The 25,961-nt window shown below is 47.3% G+C and overlaps 1 protein-coding gene and 1 pseudogene across 2 annotated transcripts in view; one reads left to right on the plus strand and one right to left on the minus strand.

Annotated features, from left to right (window-relative positions):
* Positions 1–24,116, plus strand: part of LOC119857533 (NACHT, LRR and PYD domains-containing protein 3-like) — a 296,613-nt gene extending 272,497 nt beyond the window's left edge. For both annotated transcript variants that reach the window (XM_043516755.1, XM_043516756.1), the window contains 2 exons: positions 18,722–18,892; positions 23,552–24,116. In XM_043516755.1, the coding sequence (XP_043372690.1) occupies positions 18,722–18,892; positions 23,552–23,651 (271 nt within the window). In that variant the 3' untranslated portion in view covers positions 23,652–24,116. The remainder of the gene's footprint in view (positions 1–18,721; positions 18,893–23,551) is intronic.
* The window catches only part of LOC119856962, a 180,975-nt pseudogene that overhangs the window by 81,918 nt on the left and 73,096 nt on the right, over positions 1–25,961 (minus strand).

Raw genomic sequence — 25,961 nt, forward strand, 5'->3', positions numbered from 1 at the left:
GGACCATTCTGATCATCTAGTCCGACCTCCTGCACAACACTGGCCACAGAATCTCACCCACCCACTCCTACGAAAAACCTCACCACAACATCACCCTTGTTGTTCACACTTCTAAACTTAATCCAGATTTTGTTATGGTTTCTCTGCTGTGGTAAGCTTTAAGTCTGTTTACATGTATTAACTGAGAAGTAGCATTATTATAAGGTTTAACATCAGTATCAAAATTCTTATCCCAAGTCTTCACATTAATACCAATATTTTTATCACAGATGTGTGTTTACAATTATCTTTATTATCCCATGCTCTCTGTTCAGATAGTCTAGTTAAAGGTTGGTTTGTTCATTACCCATGGTGTCCTTTGACTCTCTCCCATGTAATCAGTTACTGGCTTTTCTTTCCCTCCAGTGTTCCCCTCTGTGTGGGCTCTTATTTTAATTGTGTTTCTGGGATTTTGATACCTCAGTGTCTGGCAAGATAGGGGTTCAGGGGGATCCTGCACATTAGCTGGCCCTTTGGGAAGCTGTCGCCCAACTCCAGGACTGTACATATGGAAGAAAAAATCTAGTTCCTTTTTTGAGGTTACCCTGTGTTTCCCCCTTCCAGCACTGAATCCTTCCTTGCCCCCTAGAGGGCTGTGATCTGTGCTCTCTGGGCTAGGTGTGTTTACCCTTTGATCAGATGCATCTTTACCAGCAGCTTTTCCATAACTGCTTTCTGTGTCTCACCAACATGGAGAAAGACACCCCACTCTCTGTCAGTTGGGCCATTTGCATTCTCACAAACTACCACCTGGCAATTTTCTGGTATCAACTCCTCTGTTATCACAGGCGTTGGAGCTGCATCTTGATTTAAGAGACACAAGTACTTTCCAAAAACTTCACAGAAATAGTATCCTGAAAATCTGGGACCTGGATTGGGGTACACTCTGCCACCCCTCCCTCTGTCCCTGAGAAGTCAGCTGTGTGACTGCTCCCCTCCAGGAGGTCAATTACACAGTTCCTTCTTAAAACCTGGATCACAGGCTGATCAGATGCCAACTCACCCATTCGGTCCTGAGCATCCTCTCCCAAGTGATCAGTGAGGAGACATTCATGTACTCCCACTATTCCTTCTCCAATTTCCTCCTCTGGGCCCCCCTCTAAGACACATTTCTCTGAGCTCCCTGAGGAGGGATTACTTCTTTGTACAGCTGCAAAACCCTGCCAGCTAACAACTGGGACATTTTCCTCAGTCACTGACAACACCTCTCCTACCCCTGCGCCTGAGGGCATGTTGCTTTCTGCTGGAAAGGAGCTAGTCTCAACCCCTCCCATACTTTGAAGCACCCTGGTTCCCTGAGTGACAGAGTCACAGGTATCCTCACCCACCCCAGTGGTTTTTGAGATTCCATTCTCTGGGTTCCCCTCTGGGACACATTGCTCTATGCTCCCTAGAGTGGGGTCTGTCTCTAGTTCATCTGCAACTTACTGGCAGCTAACAACCTGGACAATTTTCTCCCTGGCAGGCATTACACCCCCTCCCTTCCTGAGGTGGTGTTGCCTCCAGCTGCAGTGCAGGAGCTGGTCTCAGCCATCTCTATACCCAGAAGCACTTGGCTTCCCCCTGCTGTAGAGGAATCAAGAAGGTTCTCTCCCATTCCCTCAGCAGTTCCTGAGACCCTATTGTTTCCCTTTGCAGGTCCTAGCATAAAACTCCCTCCTTCTGCAGGCAAACACTTTAACCTGAGCTACCAGAAAAAAATCATTACCAAGAAGCAGGTCAACTAGGAGGTGTTCCGTTACCCCCACAGTCAAAACACTTTCCAAACCTTCTCACACCACATGGATTTTAGATAGTGGTATGAGGAATCTGCTTTCGCCCACCCCCATAACCTCTGCCATTTGGCCAGGCAATATACTTGCCTCTGGGACCATATTCTGCTTAACCAGAGAGATCTGGGCCCCTGTATCCCTCTGCCCCAAGTATTCCCTGGCATTAATTTGGACAACCATAACGTGCTCCATATCTGGTTCTGCAAAGGCTAATCTCACAAAACCAGTATGATAGGTTTTGATTGCCTGGGGGGCGGGAGGGGGGGTCTGTGTTGACAGCAGAACTAACATGAGCTACTGATTGCCTGCTTCCTCCTAGCACAGGGCATTTATTCCTCAGGTGAGTGAGTGGTTTTATATAAGTATTATAACAAATACTGGCAAAGGCTTTAGCAAAGGGGTGATCTTGCATTTAGCTCTGAACAGGGGCAAGCCAAAACTTAGTCTGATACCCTCTAAGGAGTTGTGCACGCAGTCACTGACTTTCCCTCTAGCCAGGGGGTGCTCGAGTCCTCCCTTCTGCACTCCATCCCTTCTCCCAAGCCCTGCCCCCACACTGCCTCTTCCCGCCCATGCTCCACCTCTTCCTTGCCCCATACCACCCCTTCCCTCAAGCCCTCACCTCTTCCCTGCCTCATCCCCTGAGTGCACCATGTCCCCACTCCTCCCCCTCCCTCCCGGAGCATCCTGAATGCCACAAAACATTGTGGTTGGCCTGGCCCCAAACACCCCACTCCTCAGACTAACAAAAACACAAGCAATGAAAAATACAATGTTATAATAATAATAATGTTATAATGGTCCTCCAGTCTATATCTGGGAAGTGAAAGTCTCCCATGATCACGCAGTTTCCATTAGTATTTACTTGATTAAAGACATTAAAAAGGGCTCTATCCATATCCAAATTAGATCCTGGAGGTCTATAGCACACCCCAAGCACTGTTGTAGGAGAGGCTGTACTAGTTTTCTTCCCCAATGTAATTTTTGCCAAGACGAACTCTGTCTTATCCATTGCATCGCTTCTTATTTCTTTACATTCTACCTCATCATTGATATACAATGCTACTCCACCACCTTTACCTTTGTTTCTGTCTTTCCTAAACAGCACATACCCTTCAATACCTGTAGTCCAGTCATGACTGCTATTCCACCATGTTTCTGTTCTCCCTATAATATCTGGTTTCACTTCCTGCACCAGTAGCTCTAGTTCCTCCATTTTGTTACCTAGGTTCCTCGCATTGGTGTATAAACATCTTAATTTTTGCTGTTTGGCCTCGCTCACATTTTGTACCCTATTAGGCACAGTCATTCTACAGCCAGTATAACCTATTAGACTAGTATCTACACTGCCCTCGCTCCTTATATACATTCTCCTACCCACGGCTGTATCCTTTCTTACTTCGTCTTCTTTCTTCTCAATGCTAAAATCTGGCGTGGAGATTTCCTGGACATCTCCCAACCATCTCCCCCTAATTCCTAGTTTAAAGCTCTCTTTATCAGTTGTGCCAGCCTTGATCCTAGAAGGCTTGAACCAGATGATATTCGGTTCTTCTTGTCTTTGGCTGCTTGGTTAGGGTACCTATGTTTTGTGACTATGAGCTGTCTGAGCACATCATGAAGTTAAGAATACAGCTGGTCAAAAGTCAGAGTTTCCATTTTGCAGAAATCTAAACTTCTGAAAAACCATTGTTCCCATTTGAAATGAAAAACAGAAATTTCAAAATTTCCCACAGGAGGCAAAATCTGAAAATAATCAAAACAGTTTGTTGCAAAAATTTGAAAAAGAAATTGAGTCTGGGAGTTGGAAGTTCTGGGTTTCCTGGTTCAGTCATGGCTCCCAGGGCTTCTAGACTCCCAGTTCCCCATTATCCCTAGCAGCTTAATGGGGAGCAGGCAGCGAAGAAGCCCAGGGAGTAATGACTGAGATGGGCACCTCAGAGGTAGGGAGTAGGGGCTTCCAGGATCCCAGCTCTGTGTCAAGGAGCCAGGAGCTGCTCCCCAGCTCAAGCCACAGTTCTCAGCATTCCAGGCTCCCCGTTGCCTGAAGCTGAGCCCCAGCTGGAGCCAGGGTTCCCAGGGCTTCCAGCTGCTGAGCCAGTGACTTCCAAGTTCCACCAGTTCAATGGTTTGACTTTCTTTAAAACTTCAGCCCAAAGACAACCTGCTTGAATATTACTTTTTATTTAATTTCAGTTATTTAAGTAGATTATGGTAGGTTTGGGTTTTAGCACAGGATGACAGAATTTGAAATTTACCTTTTAATTTGTTTATTTTTAAATAGAAAAAATGTATTTGATTTCAATAAAAATTCCAATTTAAATCAAATAAAGTAAAAAATAACAACAACCAAACAATGGGCGGGAGTATTAAAAATATTTGTTCTCCATCCTGCTTACTCTCAATATCAGGTTTGAGGCATATGCCGAAGCAGAACATGACAACAGGCTTATTTCTACAGGTCTGACTTGTTTACATGACCACTTTCAGTAAAGACTAAATATAAAGATTTCTGTTTGTGTGAAAGGGATTTTTTAGTTCACAGTAGAAATCAATTTTCATGAAGGGGTCTTGTTTCAGCAACTCTTTGACGGGAAGCCAAACACTCTGGCTATCAAGCTACCAAATTTGGCCCTTTTACAGAAACTCTTCAACAGTTATTAAGCACAACTTACCTGTGAACAGACTCTGTACCTCTTGCTGTTCAGCACCAAATACAGTATTGATTTGCTCAACAGAAGTTCTGGGTGCTTGTTCTTCAGTCATGGTTCATGGTCCATCACTTTGATACTGCAAATAATGCTCGGCAGCCACCATCATGCCTGAGCAGCTCTCCTATTTGACATTCGGTGTCTCAAACAAAAGTTGCTCCAATGAGCTCCTCTTGTCATCACATCAGCCATCAACAACTTATTGTTTCCTTTGGAGACACTGGTCCTCAGGTGGCGGGCAGAATAAATTCGACATATAGTTTAGGGTAGTTGTAGTATTATTTATCGGTAGTGTATTGCGGTAGTGCCAAAATTCCCCCACTGAGTTGAGGGTCTTGTGGTGTGTTGTGTTAGGCACTACATATGCTGTTATGGCAGGTGCCACTAGTCATCCAAGTTCTTTTTATTAAGAACATAAGCAAGACTTTAGGCTTGGGGAGACATGCTGTGTTAATTTTTTGGGTTATGCAAGGTTTTGTGTAAAGGTAGGTAGCTTTGGGAGAGAGGGAGCTGTGCAAGCAGCGGGAGACTTTGCTCTCTGGCTCTGATTATTGTCCATTCTTGAGGCAGAGTTTCTCCTTGGGAAGTGCTGGGCTGAGATCTCTGAAAGCGGGGCCTGCCTTGTGTGCCATGTGACCATGTCATTCCAGAACTAGTATATATGTGTAAACAGAATAAATTACACTTAGAATTTACCCAGACTTCATGTCTCTTATTTCTCCTCCAACCTGCAAGACCCCAAACACGTGCTACTGATTGGCTCAGGGTAACACTAGTGTGAGAATGGGACATTGGTGTCAGAAGCAAGAACAAAAATATATACAGACAGTCCTTACCCTGAAGACCCTGCAGTCTAAATTGACCATACACACAAAGAGTGGGGGAAAATAATAATGATTATTCCTATTTTTCAGATGGAAAATTGAGACCCATGAAATGATTGTCCAAAATCACCCAGGGAGTCTGTGGTAGAGCCAGGAACAGAACACAGATCTCCTTCATGCTTCTCCAGGGCTTTAACCACAAGACTTGCCTTTCTCTTACAGAGCTCTGCTCATTCTCCTATGCTTCCTAGTTTCCGAATGTGCTCTTTTCACAGGCCTCTGTTTTATATGGTTAAGGTTTTTAAAGTAAAGCTACTCATCAATCAGAGTTTATTCATCTGATCCAGTACTATTGATGAATTTTCTCACCATGATACACATTGTGATTTGCTATAGTGTGTCAGAAAAATTCAGAAAGCTCTGATTACCGACCACACAAGACTGAAACAAACCTATGAAGGCTACAAAGAGCTTTGCGGGGATGAAACTAAATCCAGACAGGGCTCTCCATAGGTGCAGGATAATCATCTATCAGACATTTTAGAAATGTCAAGTAGAATTTCCAGGATTTTTGACGGTTTCAGAGTGGTAGCCATGTTAGTCTTTATCAGCAAAAACAACAAGGAGTCCTGTGGCACCTTAAACACTAACAAATTTATTTGGGCATAAGCTTTCATGGCCTATAACCCACTTCGTCAAATGCAGGATTTTTGAAGTATCTCATACATTTCAAAGGCAATATTCTATTCACTTAGAATAAGAAGAGCATTCATCTTGAATTCTGCACTAAAAAACACACTGTTATAGGAGATGTGCACCAAAACCACATAACCTCAAATATATATGATTGTCAATAGACGTACATAGCACTGCAATCTAAAATCCAGCATCAACTTTGGTTGATTAGGGAAATATGCAGAGGGGTAGTAGCATCTCCATGATTAAGTATGCATGAGGATTTACAGTTAAATCAGGACTAAAAACTCTTTAATTTACACTGAATGTTTTGTTATACACAAAACTCTAAGTTATTCCTGCCTCTGATCTCAAAAACGATGGACTCACATGTCCAATACTATTCCCAACGAGTCCTCTGAAACCCGTTATCACAGAGACTCATACTGTCTTATACAGGATAATATTGAAAAAATCATGATTTTTAAGCCAGATTTGTGACTATTTTCAGTTAAGACTCTTTGACACCTGACTTCTGATTTGGAACACTTTCAACATTCAGTGTGTGTGTATATTATTGCAACTTTTTGGTTTCAAATCCATGATTTAAGGACTTCAATAGCTCAGACATGGGTGAGGTTTTTCATAGGAGTGGGTGGGTGACATTCTGTGGCCTGCGCTGTGCAGGAGGTCGGACTAGATGATCAGAATGGTCCCTTCTGACCTTAGTATCTATGAATCTATGAACCTTTCTCCAAAAAAACTTAAAAATCCCCTGAGTTCCACTATTTCTCCTCTCCCCCACCCCCTTTTTTAAACTCTGTTTGCTTATTTCTCTTTGCTCGGGTATTTTCTTGTCTCTTTCTTGTTTTCCTTCTCTATCTGCTTGTCTCTCTTTTCCCTCAGTCTTTCGCTTGGCTGTGTTCACCATCCAATTATACTCCCTTTTTCTGCCATTCCCCCTCTAAACCTCTCTCTTCATCTTCCCCTTTGTCCTTCTTCTTCCCTATGATCCCTTGATATTCCCTCTGTGACCGGGGTCCCAGGGGAGCCAACTGAGATTACTTGATTTGGGGCTCCCCAAAGCTGGTGGTTATTCTAACACTTAGATTTAGCAAGCCAGCACATAACAGCTTCTATAATACCTTACTGGTTACCAGAAGCCTACAGCACAGTACCCTTAAAGCAACTCCACCCAGACACCCAAGTCAAATATGATGACGATCACTGAAGATCTTATTCATATAAGAAAGTTCTACCAGTCCCGAAGGATCAGACACATTCTCCCCCAGGTTAATGAATATTTCAGATCTTACCCGAAATATACGCTTATAGCCAATTCTTATTAACTAAACTGATATTTATTAAAAAAGAAAAGAGAGAGAGTATTGATTAAAAGAGATCAGTATTCATTCAGACATGAGTACAGTTCTGAGATCAGATTAATAGTAGAGATGGTGAGCCTTGTAGTTGCAAAGAGTTCTTTTAGAATGTAGTGCATAGGTTACAGTCCAATGTCCAACATCATATTCAGGGTGTTCCACCTTAGGGCTGGGATCTTAATCCTTATGGCCAGGGCTAAGACAGAATTGCCGGGTCCCTGGGAAAAGTGGGATGTGGCTCTGGACCCCCAGAAGGGGCAGGGCTAGGAGGCTAGCCTCCCCCAGCAGCCCTTCAGCGCCACGATTTAAAAGCAGCAGGGAGCCCCAGGCAGCCCGCCCCCGCTGCCACCGCACTGCGCCACACTGCAATTTTAAAGTGTCAGGGAGCTCCCAGGAGCTGCTACCATGGCAGCGGTGGTGACCCTGGGAGCCTCAGGCCCTTTTCAGTCACCCAGGCCCCTAGGCAATTGCCCCCTCTGCCCTTCCTCCCCCTCCCCTTTGGAGGCCCTGCTTATGGCTTAATCTTCCCCTGCATGAAACCTTAAGCGGATCTGAGATAAAAAAGGATCAGGTCCCAAGGGTCTTTATATACAGTTTTCTAGCACCTCTTGATCATTCAGTCCTGGGTGAACAATAGGCAATCCTGGAGACTTCCATATGGAACTATCCCCCAAGCATCACAGGTAATTAGCTATACAGATTAGCATAAGACAATTGCCCATCATTCGCAGATGATTTGCTATACAATTCAAAGAGATGAATACAGTATAGCCAGGAACTGTTTGGTTATATTGTTAACCTCTAACTATATATATATGTAAACACACAAAAACACAAACATTATCTACCAGTATGTCCCTAAAGGCTGAATTTGGGTCATTTATCCTGTAGGATGCTTAACCCCTTCTGGCCATCCATCATTCCCTCGATAGCTCATTCATTCTCTCTCTTTCATGCCCGCCATCTTAATTAATTCTCCCCCCTTCCCCATATTGCTTCCCATGAGATCTCCTATTCCATTAAGGGTCTCTCCCCAGTTTCACTGCTTTTCATGGTGCGTCTTCACTTACCCCACCTGAACCTTATCTCTTCCATTGAACATATCATGGTGGAAGGGAAGGGGGTTATTTCATTACCCCTCTAGTAATAATTTGGGCCTGGTAGTCCTACGTTAGTTGTAATCCCAGCTGTGGAAAAGTGGATGGAAGTTCATGAAATGGTTCTCTGATGGGACACTCATATGCTTTATGAAAATATGCTGATGACTATGAATGACATAACTTGTAGAGGGGTGTGGCCCTATCTCTGGGTCTGTGCTGGAGGAGGTCTGGAGACCTTGGCTCAGCAAGACAGAGTTAAGGAGCACCCATGCTGGCAGAAAGGTAGGTTCAGTGGTATCTCAGCGCCCCACGTGATGCCCCAGGGAGTCCGACCCATCACAGGTTCAGTCACCTATAATAACAAATGTAGATGGTAAAATTTAAGAAAATAATACAAGACCCCTTTACTACTGCTGGGGGGATGGGGTTTTCTCCTTTGGAATCCAGTTGGGGTCCTTCTTTCCCCTTAATTTTTTTCTCCCCATTTTGGGGCCTCGTTCTCCTCATCTGCTCGGGTGTCTTCTCTCTTGTTTTATCTATACATTTTATGGGGATTTTCTCCATCATTTTATCTTGAATGCCCTCTTCTCTCCCCAGGCTCTGTCCCCCAAATTAGGGCTTAGCTCCCCAATTTCCCACATACACCCATGGCGTTTTTCTCCCCATATTCACCTCAACCTTAGAGTCCCTCACCCCACTGGGGGCTCATCTAATCCTGCCTCCAAAATATCTTGGGGGCTCTCTTCTCCCTTACAGAACTTCTGGACTCAGCCAGGGATTGAGGGCTTCTCTCCCTTGTACAAATTCAGTGGTTCTTTTACTCTCCCAAATGTTGGAGGCTGTGCTCCCTCTTCAGTAGGATGACCATACTTTCAAGGCAACTGTAGTGATGGAGGGGTCACTACGTTTCCAGTTCTGGTGGATGTGGTGTCTGGATGTGTGTACAGAATTTGGAAAGTGTTGGGGGTGGGGGTGGCTCATGCTTGGGTGTGCAGGGGGCTCCCTGTGAGGCCTTGAAGGAGGACAAAGACAGTCATGCTTGGGGTTGGTCCCTGAGGTGCACATGCTCATAGTCGGCTGGCTCCCATGTATACCCACTGAGATGGTTGGCAGCTTTATCAGGAGCCCAGACTCTGCTGGAGCATTACAGAAACCATCAGAACTTCTGCTTTTATAAGCTCAACAGGGAGTGTGAAACAGGCCCTGCCAACGGTTTCACATGGTCGCCCCCCTCTCAGGGGCTCTTCTCTCCCCAAATATCAGGAATTGTGCTTGCTTTGAGGTTCTTTTCTCCTTTGTCTTTCCCCACTTTGATCCCTGGACTCAGTGGTAAGGTGGTTGTGATGTTGCCAGTTCTGGGCGTGGCGGCTGCCTTCCCTCCCCAGGCCTGATGGTCACAGCTGGGAGCGGGTGCAATTATTAGGCCTCTGAGCTGTACCCCCATTGTGAGTTGCGATGTAAAAAGCATGGGAGAGTTCAAAAGATGTTACAATAACCACGAAAAATAGGCCAAGCTGTTTAGAACATTCAATCTTGTCAGAGGTACAAGAAAACCACATGGAGAAAATAGATTAATCTAAACCCAAAAGGCCGGGTTCATATAATCCAAGGACTGTTGAAATTATGCGAGTGAAAAACACATGATGTGGAGCCAGAAACTGGTGTGAGGGATATTTGGCCTACTTAGTGGACAAAATGTTAAGGGGGATGAACTATGATGCCTGCTTTTTCTATTTTGGGGTTCCTTAAAAAGAGACTTGGGGGGGATATTCAGATCATTTCAGATAAACTCTCCCTCTCATCTCCCATCTCACCTTGCATCCCAGCTTATCCCCCAAGCTGCCAGGACTGCAACTCATCTCGGCTCATCTAAAGAACTTTCTCCCTGAGAGGAAGTCTGGCTGGCCTTAAACTTGTTGGAGTAACTTTGTTTTCACCTGTGAAAGTGAACTGACGTCCAATCCTCAGCCCAGCAGTGGGGTATGTAACTACCAGCACTGCAGAAGCACATAAGAACTGGCATTGTTCTCCCTTTATTTGTTGTGTTATTTTCTGCCCCTCACGTTCTTTCCTTCTGTTCTCTCTCTTACTCTTTTGGCTTTTCATCAAATCCTGAAGTCAGCTATACTATCATCCAAGCCTGCCTTGTCTAAGAAGAAAAGATCCGCTCCGATAACATCTCTAAACAGATTGTAAACTAGGATCCAAACAGCAGGTGTCATGGTCGACTTGCCAGCCAAAAAACATCCACACATAAATAACCAGCAATATAGTGCTCCGAAAATATCCACAAAACCGTTATTTCACCCATCTTTTCTATCCTATCTCTCTTCCACCTTGTGTCTGTTTAAAAAAAAAAAGGTAAGTAAATGCCTTCTGTACATCAGGACTGATAGTAAAATTACTCATTTCCTTTTCATCAAGGAAAGGCTGTTCTGAAAATAAGAGACTCTGATATTTTGCCTCCAAAAGAAGAAAGATTTCAAAGGTTTTGACTGAGTTTGCTTTGCATAATTACTCAGCCACATTTTCAATATAAATGACTGTTTTGATTTCTTGTTCTTTCTTGTGTTTAATCATAAACTTGTAATTGGAATGAATGCTTTTGGCTGTTTGCCAAATAACTGAGTAAAACAAAAGGCTTCTGTTTAAAATAACCCCAAACCTTCCTATCGCTGTTTAATGTTGGACAGAGAGTTTATAGACACCTTTAACTCTTTGGGCTTTTGAGATCAATATCTGTACAATTGGGCTGGTGGGAGAGACAGAGACAGTAGAAGATAAGAATGGCCATACTGGGCCAGAGCAAGGGTGTCAGGCGGTGCCTCTGAACAGCAGGCCTAGTGGTCGGGGTGTAGGCTGCAGCTAGGTATAGAGATGGGCTTGGGCCAAGGGTGGCACTGTAAATGAGATCCAGGGACTGGCCGGGGTCAAAACTGAGATCAGAGACTATAGACTGGGGTGGGCAAACTACGGCAGACCTTTCTATCCAGCTCTCAACTCACAATTCCTTCATGAGCACCATCTTCCGGCACGCAGAGCCACACTGTGCAGGTGCGACTTCACCACTCTGTTTCCAGGATTGGAACCCAGCCCATACGTGGCAGCCCCCTGCCACGCGGCAGTGTGCCCAATCCTGAACTCTGGATCATTCTAATAATTTTTGCCACCTTGAATTTTCATATATATAATTAATAAAAACAAAGAGACCCCAGGACTCCGAAGATTTAAACCTCCCCAATGCTCAACTTGGAATGCTCAACTTGGGTTTAAGCTTCAGCCCCAGCCATGGTGGCTTCTGCCTTTCATGTTCCTAGGGCTAGAGCTGAATGTGCTCCCATCTGAGAGCCTCCACCAGTTTGAAAAAATACCCTTTGAAGTGCAGCCTGCTGGGGATGGAGTTGTGTGTTTACAGTTACAAACAGGGCAGGTGCCAACGTTGGACTCATTATAAAAAACTAAATCCTTTGGGGAAAGCTTTGGCTCTTCCTTTTTCTCTTTCAATACATTTCTGCTCTTTTTCGTTCGCTTTCAAGGTAGAAGCCCCACCCCAGGCCTCTGAGGTTCTGGGGAACTCTGAGGACTTGAGGCCAGATTTTTAAAGTTGCTCAACACCCAGCAGCTCCCATTGTGACACTTCCCACCAGATTTTCAAAGGATCTGCACGTTGGATGCTGAGCCCTCTGGAAAGCACCAGCAGAGTGAGCCACAAAATCAGCCTCTTGTTGCACCAGCTGCTGTCCCTCACTGGAGTCTTGGGGTTAATGCCACTAACCTCCAATGGAAGTTCCCCTTTTTTGTCCGAAGAACATCAAATTCAGAGCCTGGAGGGATGAGGTGCTTCTGCCACCAGGCTTCTATCAAGGTCTCAGAGCTCTCCCTATCAGTTTGTAGGTGGATAGGACTCATCTCGGCGCTGTTTGTTTTATCCTTTTATTCCCACCATCCGAGTTGTTTAGCCTCTTCCTTCTCTGCCCTCTTGATGATCAGGAGGTGCCACTCTTCACTACACAGCCTGCAGCAGACAGGAACTATCACCTGCTGTCAAAGACCACCTGCCAACCAAACACCCACTGTCAGTGATTTCCCGTCTCAGAGTATTTACCACTACATCCATTTTCCACCCTTCCCCTTGGATGCTGGAGCCACAACGCTGCAGCAGATCCCCCTACTCAGTGCATCTGCAGCATCCTGTTCCCTCCTGAGGATCGAGACCTACAGGTCTGTAGCAGTAACTGAATTTGTTACTTGATCATGTACATTTAATGCTCCAATACTTAAACAAGAAGAGTTTGCTCTGGCAGCTAATGACATGTGCAGACTATTGTCTAGAGCTGGTCAAGAATTTACCACTGGAATGATTTCCTGAAGGAAAATGCAGCTTCCACAAAATAGAAACTTTGTGTGAGATTATTTTTTTTTTGTTGAACTGACCCAAAACATTTCATTAAACTGTATGTCCCTATTAGCACATTGCCTTATGGGAGTTGTATTTCGGGTCATCATACTTCTATGAGCCAGATTCCCTGGAGGTCTACATCTCCCCTAGTGCAGTGTGGACTCTCCTCTGACCAACAGGTATGATGCATCATGGGTGGATGGAGGCTGCATCATGGGAGACCTGTCCATGCAGGAACCCTGGGCACAGGGGAGAATGGATGTATCAGATTCCATTTAGAAGGAGGGGTGGGGACCCAGAGAGACAAAAAATTCCCACCTTGTGCCAAAGCTATAAAAGGGGGTGGAACAGAACAAAGGGGGCGGCCAGTCATGAGAAATCCCCTAGTTACCACCTGAGCTGGAACTGACAAGGACCGTACCAGGGGAAAGGATTTGGCCCAGACTAGGAAGGAGTCTAGTCTGTGAAAGAAGCTTATTGGAACATTTGTAAGGGTGAGATTTAACTGTATTCAGTTTTTTAATGTATTAGGCTTAGACTTGCGTGTTTTGTTTTATTTTGCTTGGTAACTTACTTTGTTCTGTTATTACTTGGAACCACTTAAATCCTACTTTTTATACTTAATCACTTACTCTGGGTTAATTAATAAACAAAAGTGAGTTTATTAATACCTGGGGGAGCAAACAGATGTGCAAATCTCTGTATCAGTGTCATAGAGGGCAGACAATTTATTAGTTTACCCTGTATAAGCTTTATACAGAATAAAAAGGATTTATTTGGGGTTTGGATCCCACAGGGAGCTGGGTGTCTGGATGCTGGAGAAAGGAATACTTGCTGAGCTGTTTTCAGTTAAGTCTACAGCTTTGGGGGTGTGGTTCAGACCCTGAGTCTGTGTTGCAGCAGGCTAGCATGTCTGGTTCAACAAGGCAGGGTTCTGGAGGCCCAATCTGGCAGAGAAAACGGGCTCATAGGTAAATTCAGCATGTCAGGTGACAGTTCCAAGGGGATCTCCGTGACCAAACCCGTCACAGGGAGTCTCCTCTTTTGGGTTCCAATATCTCAATGAAAAGTGGCTCCAGTGAGCTCCTCTCTTCATCTAGGCAACCATGAACAACTCTGGTGGTGGCAGAATAAATTCCACATTTTATTTACAGTAGTTGTAGTATTATTAATTAGTGAATTGCAGTAGTGGTAAAATGCCTTGGCTGAGATCAGGGTCTCACTGTGGTAGGCACGGGATATGTTGTTGTGGCAGGTGCCCCCAGGTGGCACTGTTACAGGTGTCCAAATTCTTTTTGTTTAAGATGTAAGCAACCTTTTTAGTCTTGGAGAGACATACAGTGTTTCAGTTATTGAAGGTTTTATGTAAACACAGCTTTGGGAGAGAGGGAGCTGAGTGAGCAACAGTAGAGTTACAGGTGCACTTCAAGTGTACCCAGACTGCTTGTTACTGATTTCTCCTCTGATCTTCAAGGCCTTGGACTCTTACTACCACTCAGCAGAGGGGCAAAACTGAAGTCAGAATTGGACACTGGTGTCAGAAGAAGGAGCAACAATACACATAGACAATCTCTGCCCGGAAGATCCTACAGTCTAAATTAAATGGCAAAAAACTTCATTAACACAGAGTTAAGGTTGCCCGGTGATAGCCCGTGCCCTTCCAGAGTGTCGAGTTCAGCAAAAATCAAATTTCAGAGTTAGGGTAAATGTTCACACATCCTTAACTTTCCCCCCACCCCGAGCTGGCAAAACATTTATGGTGTCAAGTGCAACTCTATTGAATGATGGATGAATAAATCGGAGCAGCTTGGGATAGCTGGGATTGTGATATAAGGTGATTTGAGTCTGCGTCTGCTTGTGTGTTATCAAAGGAAAGAGATGTTTGTGTACCTTGAGGTTCCAGTCTGGCATCATTCCAGTACAGAACTGAGTAGATCATGTAGGTAGCAGGGCACTTAGGATCTTCTTGCCATGGGTATTGTCAGTAGTGAGGTGGGGAATATGAGTGCAGTCTGTAGATTGAATGATGGGTAGGGGAAGACATAGGGTTAGGATGTATCCTCTGTGCAAGTGTAAACGGATTGGAAAAGGGTATGAAGAGATTAAACTTTACCAGTTTGGTATTCTGTCAGAACAGTAGGCTCAGTGTTTGAGTGTCAGGCAAGTGCAGGTAGAGCCTCTGCATCACGATGAAAAAGCAGAATGCAAGTATGTGGCACTTTTCGCCATCGCTCACAGAGGGCAGAGTTAAGGTTGCATGTGTATTTACCTTAACTCTATGATTACTGGTTTGAGAAGTTTGAGTTTCGCTGAACTCAGCATTCTGGAAGGGCACAAAACCTTGCTCACATGACCTGGTAGGGATGGGTCTCAGACACCCCAAATCCTAGCACATACCAAAGGGTAGAATGTGGGGGTGACAGGCAAGCTTATCTCCCCCAAGCACCCTGCCATTCAACCTTATGTGTCCTTCGCCCTCCCTGAGACCTTCAACCCCCTCATCTCCTCTGCCAGCCATCCCCATTTATCCCCCTCCCTCAATGCAGCCCCAAATCCCTCTCCCCGTTATTCCCCCCACTTCTGCACCCCTAAAATGCTCCTCCTTGCCAGCAAGCATTCATGTAACTCTTTCCCCAAAATAACACTCTCCCCACACACACATTTTAGCAATCTGATATCCTGCCTTTTCCAAATGTCTCCCCAAGTGGAAGGTCAAACTGACTTGGGGTCAGGATCAAAAGATGACTGACTATTCCTTTGAGCTATCCAGTTGCTGTACAATAGTAAAGGCTAACAATCCTGTTAACTCTTCTGTCCACACGTTATCAGTTTAATCCATTTAGAGTGTCATTTGGAAGGGGAGGCTTCTGATACTGTAACAGAGAGAAGCAAAATATGTTTCAAATAAAGTTTAAATTTGATTTTCTCCATAGGGCGGGTGGGTGCCAGACTCTATGTTGGAGGAACCCTTGGATGCTGGGCAACCTGGCGCAATGATCTGAGCCCTGGTTTGATCACGCTCTGTGGGCGTGTCCACACTGCAATTGAAAACACGTGGCTGCTTGATCCAGCTGACTTGGGCTTGCAAGGGCTTGCACTGTAGGTTTCTGGGCACTGGCTGGAGCCTGAGCTCTAGGACTTTTGAGGTTAGAGGATCCCAGATCTTGGGTTGGCAGCCAGAACCTGGAAGTCTACACTGCAATTAAACAGCCTCAGAACCTGATCCCCGGAGCCCAAATCAGCTGGCACAGGCCAATCGTGGGTGTCTAACTGCAGTGTAGACACACCCTGTGAGCACAAAAAGGCTGCTGAAAGCGTCACCTTTAACAACAGCTGTTTTTTTCCCTGAGACTGTATCTTGGGAACAACTTGGTCAAACATCTAAAAGTTTGGAACACTTACAGAATCCCAGGCACTTTCAAGGCAATCTGAGTTGCCATGTGGATTTGAAAACAGTTAGAAGAGTTGAATTTTAAACAGAAACCTGGTCTAAACCTTAACTATAGCACCACCCTGCTAGAAGAAACCAGAAAGACAAAGGATGGGGGAAGGAATATGATTTTTCCCATTTTTCAGATGGAAAATTGAGACCCATAAAGATAGAGTGACTTGCCCAAAGTCACATGAGGGAGTGGGTGGTAGAGCCAAGCGCCGAACCACAGATCTCTGAGTTCTAATCCAGGGCTTTAAGTACAAGAGCCTGCTTTCTCTTGCAGAGAACTGTGCTCATTCACCTGTGATTTTTGGGCTCAGAAATGTGCTTTTTGGATTGAACACGACCTCTCTTTTATATTGTTATGGTTTTTTAAAGTAGAGCTACTTAACAATCAGCATTTAAAAATGAGGGCCAGTACTACTGATAGATTTTCTGATCATGATACGCGTGATTTGTTGAAGTGTGTCAGAAAAATTCAAAAAAGCTCTGACTACTGACCAGACCAGACTCAAACAAACATGTGAAAGCTATGAAGAAGCAAAACAATATCCAGGTAGAGTTGTCTGGAGGAGGAGGGTGGCCATCTTCCAAATATTTGTGAAATGTCAGGTGTCATTTCCAGTATATTTGAAGGTCTTCAGACATTTCAAAGGCTAAATTCTACCCACTTAGAATAATAAGAGCATTCCTGGTGTTCATCTGGAGTTCTGCACTGGAATAACTTACTGATGTCTCAAATTACATATTGTTAATATAGAAGTGTATTAAAAACCACAAGACCCTAAATAGATATGATTACTTGCCAACAGATGCGCACACAACTATATTTTAAAACTCAGCCTCAACTTGAGTCGATGGGAGAATGTATGGAGGGGCATGAGCAGTGCTAGGATTGAGTTTGCATTCAGTTTTATAGTTAAATCTGGACTGAAAACTTATAGTACACTTAACATTTTGTTAGAAAGAAAAATCAGGTTATTCTTCCCTCTGAGCTCAGGAATGATAAACTCTCTTTCTCCTCACCTTCTCAGGTGTGTTCTCTCTCCCTCTCTTTCTCTTTCTCTCAGCTTTAAATCTTGTGGGGTTTTTCTATTCTGTTTCAAATTGGATGCCCTCTTCTCTTCACCCTTCCCTGCAGGGGTTTGCTGTTTGCCACCAGACAGATACCCCAGAACAGAGAGTAAAGGGGACACAGCGGTCCCACAGTCACAGGTTGCACCCCGGGGGTCCCGTCACACCACCCCATTGGGCAGAGTAACAATATTTTAAGGCAAATGAGGAGATGAAGGAGGCCGTGCAGGTGACAGCTCTGGTGGAAGGGGTTTCTCGACGTGTCTGCAAGATTTAGCAGATGGGAGTGGGATCATGCTTGGGTGTGCAGGGGGCTCATTATGAAGTCTTGAAGGAGGACAAAGACAGCCATAGTTACGGGGAGTCCTTGAAGTGCACATGGTTCTAACCTGCAGCCATGGTTACCCACTCAGCTGGCTGGCAGCTCCATCAGGAGCCCAGGCTCTGCAGGGGGGTTACAGAAACCAGCAGAACTTCTGCTTTTATAACCTCACCAGAGGCTCTGCCAACAGGGTCACACAGTTGCCCCCTTTTCAGGGGCTCTTCCCTCCCCCCACCCTAGGAAACCCCCTGCCATGGGGATCTTCTCCTCTTTGTCTCCCCCGCTTCCGTCCCTGGTCTCAGAGGAAGGTGGGTGTGACACTGCCAGTGCTGGGCCTCGCAGCTGCCTCCTCTCCCCAGGCCTGAGGCTCAGAGCTGGGGGCAGAGACAGGAGACGTCTGTGTCCTGCAGGGGAGCAGCAGAGCCAGTGCCGGGGTCGCGGGGGGTCAGGATCTCCCAGCTCCGCCTGCTCTGAGCTTGGCCCAGGTGCCTGGGGAGGGGGCTCCCCCTACAGCCTCCCTGTAGAGATGGGTTGCACCATCTCTGATTGGGTTGCACCATCCCGGGGCTGATCAGGGCCAAGTCCAGCCTGATTGGTCAAGACCTGAGTTGTCAGGACTTAAAGGGCAACTTTTTAAATTCTGGTTGGTCAGTGGAAAGGCTGAGGGGGCGGGGCTTAGGAAGGAGTCTTACCCCAAACCTTATTCCTCATTGGTCAGTGGCAGACATTTGAAGGGTCTAGACCATTCTCGCTTTTGACTGGTGAAGGGTAAAGGGCAAGGGGTGGGGTTTAGACAGGAAGTCCCACCCACTGCTGGTTTCTCACTGGACAAGGGGTGGGACTTGGGACAAAGTCTGTAACAGGACTTCTTACTCATTCTGGGTGCTGATTGGTCAGACAGAGGGTCTGGTGGGCGGGGCCACCTGTCAGAGTAGCCGTGACGAGCCCCATTCACGCATTGATCCCCCTTCTCTGCCTTTCTCTCTCCTCCAGGTTGGAGTATTGCGATGTCACAGCTGCTGCCTGCGGGGATCTCGCTGCTGTTCTCAGAACCAGCCAGAGCCTGACAAAGCTGGACCTGCAACATAACGAACTGGGCGATACCGGAGTGTGGCTGCTCTGTGAGGGGCTAAATCATCCAAACTGCAAACTACAGAAACTAAAGTAAGTAGCAGCCGGCTCCCTTTAGTCTGTGCCCGGTAACACTGATGTTGTGCATTAAACTTGGGGTACCGGGAAGGATCACAACAACCTACAGTGCACGTAGTGGGCTCAGGCTTCAGCCCCTTTTGAGCAGGGACAGCAGCTGGGCAGCTGCCCTAAAGGGGCAGCTAAGGATCCCCCTGACTCCGGATTATCCTCTGGTGGTAGAGAGCAGGTATAGAGAACTCTGTATCACCCACTCGCTACATCGCCCTCCCTCTATGTAGGGGGTGTGCAGGAGCATGGAGGTGTATGTCCAGGGCAGAGTGCACGGTGCTCCACCTCTCCTAGGCCGGCACAGCATCTGGGGTAACTTAGGCCAGCCCTGAGGTTCCTCTGTGTTAGACCAGAGGCCGTGTTGTCCCCCATCTGGCCCAGGATCAGTGGAGTGCAGAGGTGGCTTATAACCAGTTTCTTCAGTCTCCTCATCAGCGCTGAGTGTGAAGTTGGTGCAGCCTAGGACAGAGCCCAGTAGTTTTCAGCAAATCCCAGATGCAGCATATTTTGATGTTACAGACACAATTATTTTTTAGACCCAAAAAACCCAACAACCCGGTACTGCCAACATTAAGACATGAAAAATCATGAGGTAGACCCCCCCCCCCGAAAATCATGAGACTTCAAAAAAAAATCTAATTGTGGTGTGGTTTTTTTTTGTCTACCTCTTTGACTTATAAGCTCCCCTCTACTCCTTTGCTGATGTGTGTGAGATGATATCAGGTTGAAAAATCAATCGTTAATGTACACAGAAATTCATGCCTCTCTCTAGTTGCTCAGATGGAGACTGCATTTAATTTCTCCTCATCCATCATGTAGAGGAAGTGCTATCCCTTTCCAATCACCGTCTTGATTTTCTCCCCTCCAAATTTATTTCCTTGGATAAAAGAAAGGCTGGATTGTAAATAGTTCAAGGACCACTGACCTCACACTTGCACATACAACTTACACTCTTGTTAGGGTTGATGAGTTACAGATATACATATTAAAGAACTTGAAACTTATTCATATAAAGATAGAAGCCAGGGGTGCAGAACTTATGGCTCGTGGACCGGATCCGGCCCCTTGCTCATTTCACACATGTTCAACTCGCCCGCCGGGGGGGGGGACATCAAGGTTCGGGGCTTCTCCCCGCAGCGGGGCAAGCCAGTGTTCACATCTCCAGCCCTCGCGGGGGACGCTGAGGCTCAGGGCTTCCTGCCCACAGGACTGGAGCTGCAAGTGCTGGTTCATCCCACCACAGGTGGGAAGCCCCGAGCCTCCGTGCCCCCACGGGCAAGTGAGTTCAATATGTGTGGCCCACCATTAATTTTTTCAGTGGGTCAATGGCCCCTGATACAAAAATGGTTCCCCACCCCTGGTATAAGCGATAAAGTCACAGTACAAATACGATGGGATTGTTTTAGCTTTTTCCAAGAAGCAGCATTTTCCTGATTTCCTGCAACCACCACGTCTCTGCCAGAGACTAGACAGCACTCCACCCCGCAAATACTCCTCCTCTTCCTCCAGACCCCGCTTCAATCTTCTCTCTTCTGTCCCGCACTTCGCCCTTCAGCCCATTTTCCTGCACCCCTAAATCTGTCTCCTCCCCCCCATTGCCCTGCTCCCCCTCACTTGCTCCATCTACTTTTAGCACTGTCCTTGGAGCACCTCACAGTCCCTGTGCCCTGTATAGCCCCCAAATCAGAGTGGCAGCCATTTTGCCTGTGGGCAGGGCTTCGATCTCATTGTAAACAGCAGGAGGTGGCAGCCAACTTTATCAAGGGCAGCCTGACTTCCACCAGCAGATGGACTATAAGGAAATGGCAGCCATATTGCCGGCTTGAGCCTCATTGGCAGTAATAGGAGATGGCAGCCATTTTGAATAAGGGAAAATGTGCAAGTTTTTGCCTTTCATCATGTTTTCAGGTTGGGGTGGGGAACTGTCAGTATTGCAAACTCTAGTGATTTTAGCACAACTCTTCCATGTGGTCCAGCCATTAGAGAGGGATAGAGTCATTCTAGGTAAGGTGGGTTATGCTAGCACATCCCTCTCCTTAGACCAGGACTGTCAAGCTGTCTGGGGGGGACTTAGGAGCGTGGACACCTTCCAAGAGACAAGTCACTCACCAAGGGCGATTTGCATCCTAGATCTGACACCAAAGACACTGGCATCCAATCCTGTAGTAAGCCATTGAGAGATTCATTACTAAGGGTGTGTCTACACAGGAATATAAACCTAGGCTCAAACCTAACTGCCCTTGTGTCCACACATCAATTCTGTTAATCTAGGACTTAGACCTAGGGTCCAGGACCCTGCAGGATTGGAGCGTCCGAGCCCGTGTTAAGCTGGGACCTAGGGTCGGAGCCCTATTTCTTTTCTCTGTGCATGTGGCCCTTACTTGACTCGGGTCCCTCCGGATGTATCCCAGAGTTCCTTGGGGCAACTTCCTTAGTCCTGTCTATGCGGACAATGGGTGGTGCAGTCTGTTGCACTCTATTACAAACAGAAGCCACATTGCCCTTTGCAATCAGCAGCAGCTCAGATCAGCATTAACCCACTGTCTGCTGAACAGCAGTCTCCAGCACACTGTCAGCGAGCCTGCAGGGTTTTCAATGGAGACTGATCAGAAGACACATTTTGCAAAGAGAGCTGCTTCCTGGTCCCAAGAGCACAGCCAGATTTTGGTGCACACTGCCCAGGTGCCCCTGCACAAACAGCCCTAGGGAGGGCAGAGCTCCCAGCTCAGCATGGCCGGGGAAGGATGACCCCTAACACCCTGGCTGTTCCCACTCCCTACAGGGCAGCCGCTTGGTCCCCCCTCTGCTCTCTAGCTACCCCTGCACTCCCTGGGCTGTGTGTATAGGTGCACGTGGGCATCGTTCGTTGTCAGGGCAGCGAATGGGAGCCAGCCCCAAAACTCTCCATAGTCTTCTGCAGTGGGAGCTCTGTCTATGGCTCCTCCTCACTGCTCTGCAGAGCTTGCCTGAAACATGGAGCAATGCTAACAGGTGGGAGGCAGCTCCCTGTAGGAGCGCTCCTGCCAGCAGGGAAGGCAAAGCAGCCCCCTGTGGCAGGGGAAGAGCTCAGCAGACCAACACAGGGGGCCATGCCAGGCAAGTGGGTCCTGAGGGAGCCCGGCCTGGGTAGGCCCCTCTCCTGTTCCTGCTCCAGCCTGGCTGATCGCTGTTTCTGAGGGGCCAGAGCAATCCCCAACTGGCCCCGGCCGTGCTGCCAGCTCAGCCCTACAGATACAGTCACCTCCCAGTGGGGCTGGTGAGTGTGGCTGGGGGGAAGGGCACAGGAGAGTGGGTCTCTGAGGGAGCTTGTGGGGAGGGGGCTGGGCATTGAGGCAGTTGGGGGGTGCTGAGCAGTGGGAGGCTTGTGGGAGTTGCTGGGCGCTGGGGGGGTTGTGGGGGAGGTCTGTGTATGTTGAGTCGCTGGGCAGTTGGATATCTGTAGGAGGCACTGGGCAATTGAGGTGGTGGGGTTGTGTGGTGGGTGCTGAGCAGTGCGTGGGGGGGTGGTATGTAGGGTGCTGGGCAGTTGTGGTGGGGGGGCCGTGGAGGAGGGTATCTGGGTAGGGGGGGCGGTGAAGATGCTGTGCCTAGGGGCGTGTAAGGTGTAAATCTGGCCCTGTTTGTTAAGGGTTCTTAATTTGTATTACACACAGCTTCTTTCTTTATTTCCTTACAGAGGCATATTCAATGCAAACGTTTGCTATTATTAGAAGAGGGTACAGATAAGTAAAAACAATGCATGCTACATCCCAACAGATTTTCATGAAGTTTAAATACTAAACACATTCTTATACATTTAACATCTCCTTTGAACTATGCTAAAATATCAGTCAGCTGGTCTGGCTTCCAGCAATGAGTTTGTCAGTTCTTAGCTGATGCCTATGGCTTTGGCCAGAGCTGGCACTTGCCTTATCAGCATCACAAGCAGCATGCTCTGACCTGGAGCAATGGCTCCTGCTCTTCCAAACTGGCTGCAGACAGACAAACACCATTCTTCTGAACTAGCTGTAACAGTAAATACAAGAGTAAGTGATATGTTCGCGTCTTCCTGCAGCAGGGGTGGAATTTGAGCTCCCACCAGCATTTCAGCAGTATCAGACCAAGTCTGCAGCCCCACAACAGCTGCTAAACACTCACTCCCTTCAAGAGCTCTGCTACTGAGGGGAGGGGGGGCATGAGGTGCCCACGCAGCAATGAGAGCTGAGATCACGCTGCTTCCATGGAGAGATTCTGTGAGCTGGATTTTGCAGCCCCTGTTCCCTGTGAGCGCTGAGTAGCCCCACAGTGATCAATGGGACTATTCGTGTCAGTAAGTGCTCCCCACCCTGAATAAGGGCTGCACAATCTAGACGTTTACGTGCAGAAAGGACATTGCTGTCCTGCCCAGAGCTCAAGGGGTGAATGGGGTGTGGGGGGAGCCGGCCAGGCTACAGACTGCACAAGCCCTTCTCCTCCCCTCCCCCCAGTGAAAAGCACCTGCTGGCAGAGAGGTGAGCAGGCAGGGCAGTGACAGTGACACAGATGCTGTGGGTGCAGCGCTGGGCTTCATAGGAGCTGTGGGCACAGGTGTTGTGTCTGCAGAGAGAGTTAATACTTCCTTTTCCTTCCCTGTTTTCCCCACAGCTTGGACCAAAGGTATTTCAGTGAAGAAATGTGGGCAGAGCTGGATGCTGTGAAAGACACAAAACCTGACCTGGTCATAGAGACACAGTATAGCTGGTGAGCAGGAGCCACTGCACCAATGCAGCTCTGACCTGGCTCTCCTGCCACTTGCTAAAGGAGCAGCTGGGGGAGTGGGAGAACACCTGCCCCTATTAAGAGGAAACTCTGCCATCCCCAGGGACTCCAGCAGCACATGTCCACATCTGTGGCAGGGGGCTGGGTAGAGATTGTCAAGGCTTAGGAGTAGGGGCTGGGTTTGCTCTATTCTGACTGTGCAATGGGGTAGTTTGTTTTTTGTGGGGGGGGAGTGGGGAAGCAGGAGAGAGGAAGGGGATCAGGGTCTAGAGGAGGGAGAGATGTGGGCTTATGAGATGGAGGGGTCTGGTAATCTCCCTTTTTCAGTCTGTCAATGCAGTGGGGCGACTCAAGAGCCATCCTTGGATCCAAAGGGGAACTGTCGTGCACCTATAGCACTAACCTGCTTGCTTGCATATATATATATATATATATATATATGTGTGTGTGTGTGTGTATATATATATATATGTGTGTGTATATATATCTTTTCTTATAGTTTAAGTATTTGATGTATTGTAATAGGTTTATAAATTTATATTAAAGTAAGTTTGGCTGTAATGCAAGAGACCTACAGGCCATATCTGTATGTTAAGTTAAGGCAAAATTAGCAAGTGTATATTAAGACCTTTTACCCAGAAAGCAAAGTTGACCTATATCTTGTTACCTAAGTAGATAAGTATCCATGCATATGTCTAGGACCTTTTATCTAGACCAATAAACAATGAAAGAATGGCATGGAAAAGAGGGTTTTTCAATTTGTACCCACAGATTTAACAGGTACACCACAAGGAAACTTATGTGCGTATGTACACGTCATCAATACGCACATACATACTAGCATACATACATATGGAGTAAGCGTACCCTAAGATTTTATGGGTTAGGAATGAAATTTGGGCATAGGAGTGTAAGGGGACTGTTGCCCCCTTACTAACATTCAGTGGCGGTGTTTTAGTTGCTAGCTCCCAGTACTCAAAGGGGAAGGGTCGATGGGGAATCAGGACCCTGAGATTGACAGTCCCCAGGAACAATGGGGAGAGGCCAATGCTCCAGGTCAGCCTGAATGACAGGGTGGGCAGGCTAATCAGGGAGTCAAGAGACTCCGTGTGAGCTGGAATTGCCTGGGTCAGACAGAGTGGGGGGTAGGGCCGAGCTAAGGAGAAAGCAGGGGCTCGAGCTGAGCTGGGGAGCAGAGCTGTGCCAGATCCAGAGGGACCAGAAAAGCAGCCCAGAGAGAGCAGACCCTGTCCTGGGAACAGAGCTGCAGCCCCAAAACCAGAGGCAGCGCCCAGACAGAGCAGACTTGCCCTGGGAGGAGAGCTGCAGCAACCAGAGCCAGAGGGTCCAGAAAAGCAGCCCACGAAGCAGGTCAGTGCTGGGAGCAGAGTCACAGAAGCAGCCTGCATAGCAGACCTGTCCTGGGAGCAGAGCTTCAGCAACCAGAGGCAGAGGGGCCAAAGAAGCAGCCCAGGGAGCTGGAGGCAAAGCAGCAGCAGCAGTGCTGAGGCAGAGTGGAGCTGGTGCTGAGACAAAGTGGTGGAGTTCGGACTGGAGCAGTCCGGAGCTGGGTGCAGTGAGCAGCTGGGGAGAGCGAGGGGGGACCCTGGGCAGCAGGCCCAGCACAGGGAGACACCTCAGCCAAGGGGCTCTGCAGGCCAAGCTTGGATCGTAACCCGACAGGGCGGGGGCAACGCTGGGAAGAAGGGTCCCACCACTTAGGGTCTGAGAGCATGTGGCCACCACCAGAGCGAGTGTCCAACCCACAGCATCCCTGCAGCACAGCCAGGGCCTGAGAAGGCGGCCTGGGGCTTACAAGGAACAGACTGTGAACTGCCCTGACATTCCAGAGACACTGTTTGTGAGGTTCCCTTCCACAGAGCGGGGTGATGTGTTTCCTTTAACCTTCCCATTTTTCCTTATTCTTTTTAAAATTAATTGTTGATTAAATAACTTGCATTTGTTTTAAATTGTATGTAATGGTCAGTGGGTCAGAGAAGTGCCCAGTGCAGAGAGAGTACCCCGGCTTGGGGACACCCTAGCCCCGTTCTAGGTGACCACAGCAGGGTTGGGGGTCGAGCCCCCCAGGAATCCTGGGCCCAGCTTTGTTTGGGTTACAAGGACTCTACCAGAGGAAGGGGAGTCCTCAAGGGCAGGGAGGCCTCTGGGTAAAGGAAGTGGGAGCGAGGACTCATCCTTTCGCTAGCCCACTTCACCGGGGTAGTGCAGAAGCCAGGAAAGTTCCCCACAATAGCGGGACTATTCCCCCGCTTACAGGAGGAAGGACTTCCAGCAC

This window comes from Dermochelys coriacea, chromosome 6 (genome assembly GCF_009764565.3).
Source record: "Dermochelys coriacea isolate rDerCor1 chromosome 6, rDerCor1.pri.v4, whole genome shotgun sequence".
Taxonomy (NCBI): Eukaryota; Metazoa; Chordata; order Testudines; family Dermochelyidae; genus Dermochelys; species Dermochelys coriacea.